Source organism: Nanorana parkeri, unplaced genomic scaffold (genome assembly GCF_000935625.1).
Source record: "Nanorana parkeri isolate BGI_ZX_2015 unplaced genomic scaffold, ASM93562v1 scaffold206, whole genome shotgun sequence".
NCBI classification, from domain to species: domain Eukaryota; kingdom Metazoa; phylum Chordata; class Amphibia; order Anura; family Dicroglossidae; genus Nanorana; species Nanorana parkeri.
In genome coordinates, this window is record NW_017306474.1 from 265,820 (window position 1) to 274,206 (window position 8,387).

Below are 8,387 nucleotides of genomic sequence, written 5' to 3' on the forward strand. Positions count from 1 at the left end.
ACTGCAAAACATACTAAAGTAATTATCTAATGTGAAGCGTGGGAGGATGGAGTCTGCAAGACGTTAACAGTCATTCCAGTAAGATCAACAAGACAAAGTGACTGTTGTATCTGCAAGTAGATGTGTAAGTGGCAGTCTTTGAATCACCCGCTTGGGCAGGTGGGTTCCAACAGGTGTCTACTCTGTGCTTGGCTTCATTTAAAGTAAATTGTGATATGCAGGGGTAATGACACGGACAGGACTGACAGCAATCAAAACGTTCAGAGATTCGGAGTGAACCCGTATGAACTAAAAATCGTGAGTACCAGTAAATAAGCTTGCACAGTTCTGGGTTAGAGGTTTTCTCATCGAACCATTGAACTGAAGTGTCCCCCTGCTTTAATCCAGGTGCTTATAAGTGCATTTATCCTTGGTTGTATCTACATATTAGGACCTACAAAAGGATCGGTCTGAAGTTCGGATCTCATTTGAAAATGTTTTTTTTTCCTTTATGCTATCCATGAACTCATATAAAGAATTCCTTTTGATTTTGACCCATGCAACCGGGAATTGATCCCGCTTTTTCTCATTCCCTTTGAGCTCCACCATTATTCACATTTACATTGTGGCAGCGCCCTTGTATGAGTGGTTAGTATGAATGAGATGGACAATGTGGTCAATCAGTTTTAATGGGTGCATAGATTGAAGGTTGTGCTAAATCAGTGGTTCTCAACTTGTGTAACCTCAGGATCCACATTTGTCCCTGGCCATTAAGTCACGACCCAAGTCGGCAATGTCTGCACTGCAATGGAACGCACAGCATTAAGGTACCGCGCGTTCCGGTGCGGGCGTACAAACTGTGGGTGGAAGGTGCGTTCGAGGTCTCACTCAAATAAAATGGAAAAGCAACGCACCTCCCACACCAGAATGCACGGTAGGTGCGATTGCGTAGTACAGTGTGAGCAGGCCCTCCAAAACACTGACATACATACACAAACACAATCTCACACACTCAGACATTATCACACACACATGCACACTGCCAAAAATTTATATATTAAAAAAAAATGTTTTAAGTCCACCCGGTCTCCCTACCTTACGAGAACTGGAGTGGATCCTCAGCCTGGGGTCCAGTGTGGGCTGCTGTGCTATGACAGAGCTCCATCCATATGTGCTTTGCTTGTCCAGCTCCCTTGTGTGCCCTGTAGAGGCGCCGGGAGCCAGATTGTGATGTCACTCCAGTCCAGGCACCTCTATAGGACATGTGAGGGAGCTGTAAGCAATGCATGTATGGATGGCGCTCCCTCGCAGCCATTACCCCACCTGAAACTGGCATTCGGCACCGGGAAGCATATTTTGAATGGCTGCATAGCACGAGAACTGACAGTGCTGCGCTAGGAGGCTCTCACCTAGAAAAGTGGAAGGCATGCGGCGACCCATTGAACACGGGCTCGTGACCCACTTTTGGGTCACGACCCACCAGTTGAGAACCAAGGTGCTAAATGATACAAGTCATGTACAACAAATTAGATTTTTGTATTTTGTAATACATTTATACATTTTTTGATACTTCTTTGCTACTCCGATCCAATCGAAGTAAACCTATGTTCAGAGAAAACAGTGACAGTATATCAGTATATCTGGACAGTAGGCACCTGTAGGTCCAGCAGTGGCGTCACAAGGAGGGTGCGGGGGGTGCGGCCCACACCCGGGTGACACCATTGGAGGGGTGACACCAAAATGACTGACAGTCATTTTGGTGTCACCCCCCTCAGAAAAGTCGGGTGAGGTCTGACAATACAGTACTCTAAAAAGACAGAAATGATTTAAATACAACTGCCCCTATCCGAAATAAAAAAACACAGTTATTCAAAATGAAAAAATCAGGTTTTGGATGCTGTAATTAATATACCCACTTTCTCAAGCTCATTAGGTTTGCAGCACATCCATCTACCTTTACAGTACATATACTGAATGTTTATGAAACACAAAAATGGTAGGCATGCTCTTCTTCCCTCTAGCTGCCCAGTATTATATGCTTCACCCTGATCCCCTAGTCCTCACTTTTTCTTTTACAAGAGTACTACACAATGCAAAACAAATCATTTCAGTCCTTATGGTGGCCCTCTTTTGTTGAGTCTGAAAAACTTCAACAGGGTGCATGGATGGAATTGGTTGCTACACTTCTTTTACTTATAATGGCTCAAGAAAGCCTGTACTTATGCTGTGAACAAAGCAAATAAATTGTCACATGGCTTCCTAATTTCAGCTTGTTCTCCCAGTCATCTGTGGGTTTGCTCTTGAGGGTCCAGTGTCTTCTCACAATCCACAATAACTGCTACTAGGTTAATTGGTTTTCCATCCACAATGGTCTCATCTACGCATCTCTGCTAGGGGCACTAGACTGCAAATTCCAAGAGACTTGTGAATGGTTCAACATTCCCTGAGAGGTGTACCATACATCAGTGCTGTGAAAATCAAAATAGAAAGAAAAGAACAAAAACATGAATCTTGTCAGATTGTCATACTCTACAGTCAGTACTCTAAGAAAACTAAAAAGTATAAGTTGTTTAAACCTTTCGTGCTCAAATGCAGCTACTGGTCATGTTCTTGATAGTAAACAACCTGTATAACGATGGCCAGTATTACTATTAATGAAGGAATGATAGTGTGGAACCCAGGAGTACCCACTCACAGTGATACATTCACATGGTGAGTGTTGTTGTAGCTAGACGTCATGGTTCATTTTCTTTACAACTAGAATAGTTATAGTTATCATTGCTTACATGGGTGAGTGATATCATTTATTTGATTGTAAAAGTTTATATACTATCCGTGCTTATTTTACTGAGCATTTTAAACATTGAAGAAAGACCTTTTAGTGGGCTCTCTACACTCAGGGCATCTTTAATGAGGGGCAAAAGGGGCAGTCGCCCCAGGTCCAGTCATTGTTGTGGGGCCCATAGCAGCTGCCCCATGAGCCCACCAAAGATACACATACACATTGTGCCTGTGATCCGGTGCGATCAAAATGCTGCAAGCACTATTTTGATCGCACCGGACCGCAGGCACAATGTGCCTTGTGACCCCGTGCAGGCGATCGCATTGTGACCAGGGGCAGTGGCTACAGTGCCATACACTTCAATGGCCTGCCACGCCCCTACGACTCTAAGCAACCTGTGACACTCTGTCTTGCTCTCTCAGCCCAGCTCACTGATGTCATCAGTTGCCAGGGACCTGAGCAGGACACTCTGTCAGGGCCAGTTCACACCAGCTTCAGTGTGTTCCAGCAGGATTTGCTGCTGGAGCGCACTGGAGCACATGCCGGCCAGCTTCCTGCGTTCAGGGGCAGGAGGGGGCATGGCGGTGCATTGAACTCAATGGCACCGCACCCATGCCCCCACCCCACCCCCACCAGTAGTGCAATCACCCGTGCCAGAACATGTGGCGCATCAGTGCCTGCGTTCCGGTCCAGTGCGATCTTAAAAAATTGTGAATGCAGCATTTTTTCAGATCGCACTGGACCGGGTTGCAGGCACTGATGTGCCACGTGTTCTAGTGCAGGCGATCACATTGACCTCAACGCACCCTTCTGCCACTGAATGGAGGAAGCTGGCCAGGATGTGCTCCAGCAGCGAATGGTGCTGGAACGCACCTAAACTGGTGTAAACCGGCCCTCAAGAGTCTTGCCAAACTCCTGGCAACCAGTGGCGTCAGTGAGCTGGCTGGGACTGGGCAGAGAGCTGCTGACAGCACTGCTCTAACCCTGCCGCCTGTTCCACCGCATCAATCCCCCTCAGCACGATGAGTAGCTTCCCAGCCGGCCGTTGTAATTATACGGCCGGCCGGGAGCTTTACATTCAAGCGATTGGGCGTCTCCAGAGAGGCCTGATCGCTTGTATTAGCAGCTGCTGTCACTGCCGATGCTGGTCCCGAGATCCGCTGTGCCCGGTGCGGCCGGGACCGGCACGACTGCTCTGTGACAGGATATCAAAGGGAGTTGGGACACAAACTCCCTTTGATCTCCTCTGCAGTCCCCCGAATTCAGGATGTGATGTATATTACATCACTTCCACATTCCTCTGTCACTCTATGGTACAGAAGCTGGTGAAGCAGATCTCTGCTTCATCAGCTTCTCTGGGGGTCCCTAGGTGACATTAATGTCTCCATAAAGAGGACCTGTCATGTAAATTGGCTATCACATGGGGGGCTTTTTAGCCCCCCATGTGATAGCAATAAAGTTAAGTGGAAAAAAAAGTAATACAAAAATTAAAGAAGCATAAAAAAACACTTTTTTTAAAAAAATCCCCCGCCCCCCACATACACGCGCAAACATGCGTCGGGTGCGCCTACGTGTGAAAAAGACGATTGCGCCTATTGTGCCGCACATGTTACATATCGCCGCGAACGTCGGAGCGAGAGTAAATATTCTCGGGCCATTAATCACTGATAACACTAAACTGATGAGCAATAAAATCGTTTAAAGCGTCACCTATGAGCAATTTTCGGTGTTGTCGTTTTTGGGATTTTGCGGGCACACGCAATTTTAAGGCTTGACATGTTTGGCATCTATTTACCCGACGTGAACACGTCTTTTATATTTTACCAAAAATATGGGTAAGAATAAATGTTTCCTAACATAATGTAGGGAAAACAATTTTTTTTTTGAGGCTATATTCAGGTCATGCTGACTGGTGAGACAAGCTAACATTTTTTCAAGCCCTGGCTATCAGCAAAGCCCCCCCATTTCTATGGTCTCTGGTGGCATATAGGGTAGGATGGCCTTGAATGTGCTGCATCACAGTACAGGGTGGATTGTACACCAAAACAGTACCATGTTTTTCATATCCTTTATATAAAAGGAAGTATATTTTTTCAGTCAAAATCTGGCAACAACTACAGTACCTGTAGCTGCTGAATTTGACTTTTGTGGCTAGCCCATTAAAGAAATGACCTTTTAGATGAAGATTAGAGAGACAGAGGTCCCCATCACACAAAACCACCCCTATAACCTCTTTCCAACACAGCCTCAACCTTTCCTTCACAAACAATGTAAACAGAGCTCCGTGGACGGTCACTTTATACACTTGTATTTAGTGACTTCCGTCCGTGTCCACACCCTGAAGTATGCCATGTCTGTACTTTCCCCCCTCAAGTTGCAGTCAGCAGAGCCGGCCATTTCCCTGAGAGGTCAATAAGTGTAAAGTGAGTGAAGTGGAGAGCAGGAAATGAGTGTGGGTGCAGGGCTGCTATTTGTTGTCTTCTTGGAATATTTGTGCTGTCTAATAGCACACAGCCTTCCCCCTCCTCCCACATTGCCTGACTGACTTCCCACAGCCTCCCTTTGCCGCCTCGTACTGTGTGTGTGAGAGAGAGTTTAGTGGGACTGACTGGGATCATATTACAGAGCTGTGAGCGGCGAGGTGAGCACGTCAGACCTGGCTGGGAGCTGGGCAGGGCAGGTGGGTGTCAGCTGCTCCTTCTACATACATGTGGGAAGGCAGGACTGAGAAGAGTTGGTGCTTTGGGAGGTTCATAGGCTAGTATCAGTGTACTCAGCTTCCCCCCACACCCTATGTGTGCGGTGTACAGGTCTAAGTCCTATCTCTTCTTTACATACAGGTGATCATCCTGTAAGCAGCTGCTGGACGAGGAGTGGCTTGGAGCCTCAGACCTGGATTTTGTGAAGCCCCTGCTCCTAAAATGGCTGTCAGATCTCACTACCAGGTAAGGCTGAATCTGGGTCACCCATGTCTACTGATTTCCATGTGTCTCCCTTCACATGCTGGGCAGATCAGCACCTCCAACAAGTCCTCCAAGTACTGGACTGTCTCAGAGCAGCCATGTACTACACCTGACCCACAAAAGCAGTCTCCCATGGGGGGCTTTTGCGGCATTTTTGTAGCATGGTTATTTTTATTTTAGTCACAAAGGCTGACGTAGACTTTACAAAGTCTGATTTTGTACTTTTGAAATGCTGTTTCTGCGTTTTAAAATGAGCCGTGTGTGACTGTTGTTTGACAAAGGAAACACGAGACGCGCTAGGGACCGCGAGAAATCCATTTTGTTGTTTGGTGACAAAAAGTTCAGATATGGTTGTTTTTTTTTCTTTTGGAACTCCAGTGGATGTTTCCAAGGACCCGAAGTCTCTGGAAGCGTTCATTAACCTATAATCCTGCCTCTGCAAGAGGATGTAATGCTTTCACAAAACAAGTAGTGTTCAGGTTTGTTATAGGTTGTCCTTGTGTGAAGACATTCATTAAAGTCAGATGGATGTCTCTTGTGTCATTTCATATCGCATATAATAATATTTTCTTTTTTTGCTGTACGCATGTTTTTTATTTTTATTGAGCTTTTTTCACAACATTATATTGCATTAAATGACACACTATTGAAATCCCTATCTGGTATATCCAACGTATGACGTATTGTGCATTTTTCTGTACATTCCCAGTCCGAGTACATCGTAAAGTAACGCTAAACTCCCGATTTAAATCTTACAAATGCATTCAGGCACAATAATTTCTAACAAAAATGTGTCACTCGGCTGTAGATCCTCAAATCATCTCTGAATTAGTGATGACACTGTCCTTCCTTCTGGAGGGTGGCTACTTTTGTTCCCCATGGTGCCTGTGTGTGTTGTAAAGTAGCCATCACTCCAAGTTCACTCCTGTGATGGACTACAATCTCACGTTTAGTTTACTAATTTGTACCAGTTTTTCTGCATCGAATACCGATAAATTCGTTTTTTTGGGTACTCACCGATACTGGAATTCTATTAAGGAAGCTGGACGGTGTGGAATGACTCGCCGCTCCAGGCTTCCTGATTAGCCAGATGACGAGGAAGCATGGAGCCAGGTTTCTGGCCAATCGGGAAGCCTGGGGGCGGGTAATGACTCGCCGCCTGGCTTCCTGATTCTGCAGCTTCCGGACTAGTCAGGAAGCTGGACTGTGAGCCATTACCTGACGCCTGGCTTCCCTCATCACCAAGGGACGTGGCAGCATGGAGCCAGCTTCCCGGCCAATCAGGAAGATGGGCACCATGTAATGACCCGCCGCTCGTTTCCTGATACCCGAAGTTCCGGTATTGGGAGCATATGGTCGACTACTCGCCCAAATACTCGGTGTCGGCACCGAAACTAGTATTGGGGCATCCTTACTAATTTGTATTGAGATTGTAGTCCATCACAGGAGTGAGCTTGGAGCGATGGCTACTTCACAACACACACAGGGACCATGGGGAACAAAAGTAGCCACCCTCCAGAAGGAAGGACAGTGTCAGCACCAATTCAGAGATTATTTGAGGATCTACAGCCGAGTGATACACAAATAAGTAACATTATTGTTAAGGGCTCAGTCACACTAGATGCAGTGCCTTCCGGCCCGATTTTGGCTGGAACACACTGCCTCGCATTGCGGCCGGCTCACTTTTTAGTGGGGTAGGAGGGGGCGTGGCGGCCATTCAAGTTAATGGCGCAGTAGCCACGCCCTCCGGCCGCAATGCGTTCCGCCGCACGGGATCGCAAGGCATATTGTGCTTGCGGTCCGAACCTGTGCGATCAAAATGCTACAAGCACTACTTTGATCGCATCGCACAGGCCCGGACCGCAAGCACAATGTGCCTTGCGATCCCGTGCGGCGGATCGCATTGTGGCTGGAGGGCGTGGCTACGGCGCCATTCATTTGAATGGCCCACCACGCCCCCTCCTACCCCACTAAAAAGTGAGCCGGCCGCAATGTGAGGCAGTATGCTCCGGCCAAAATCGGGCCGGAACGCACTGCACCCAGTGTGAATGAGCCCTAACAGTTGAGGAAGTATTCTGGGTAAAAATGTTTGTAACCCTTGCAGTAGGGCTAAGTGCTCGTTTTTTGCCTAGGGTCAAAAATAGAAAAGTCATACTCACCTGATCTTCTGAGGCGGCTGGCTGTCACAGTGCACCTTCCTGTCTGTCTCCTCCGCAGCAGCAGCGATGGTATGTCCCTCAGCACCCTCAAATCCTGTACACTGTAAAGAATGCGATGACTCGGGGACCTTAGACCACTGCAGCGCAGGGGGAGAGAGGCTCCAGAAGCCGGTCTAAGAGCCGGCCAGCTCAGAGGATCAGGTGCGTGGAACGTTTATTTTTGAGCCTAGGCAAAAACAAGCACTTAACCCTTGCAGTGTGAGGGTAGCCCTACTGCATGGTTTATTGTGTACCAGGAGTTCTTCTTTAACCTCTTGCCGTCCGCCCGTAGTAAAAAAACGGACGGACGGCACTGCAGCATCTGCAGGTTGCCGTCTCCAGACGGCAATTTTTTTCTGCTCGCGCGCGCCCCCTAGCGGGCACGCACGGGCAGAAAAGACCCGTCCAATGCGAACACCCGGTACCGGGTGTTTCACATATAGGCGATCGGCGGGTCCATAGCCC

At 47.5% G+C, this 8,387-nt stretch overlaps 1 protein-coding gene across 3 annotated transcripts in view; it reads left to right on the plus strand.

The window, feature by feature from the left end:
- The first annotated feature begins 5,198 nt into the window (after positions 1 to 5,198).
- The window catches only part of LOC108786371 (tight junction protein ZO-2-like), a 39,390-nt gene continuing 36,201 nt past the window's right edge, over positions 5,199 to 8,387 (plus strand). For 2 of the 3 annotated variants that reach the window (XM_018555651.1, XM_018555653.1), the window contains exons 1-2: positions 5,330 to 5,441; positions 5,602 to 5,706. In XM_018555651.1, the coding sequence (XP_018411153.1) occupies positions 5,683 to 5,706 (24 nt within the window). In that variant the 5' untranslated portion in view covers positions 5,330 to 5,441; positions 5,602 to 5,682. Of the gene's footprint in view, positions 5,442 to 5,601; positions 5,707 to 8,387 lie in introns of all 3 variants that reach the window. The other variant, XM_018555652.1, reaches the window with a different exon arrangement.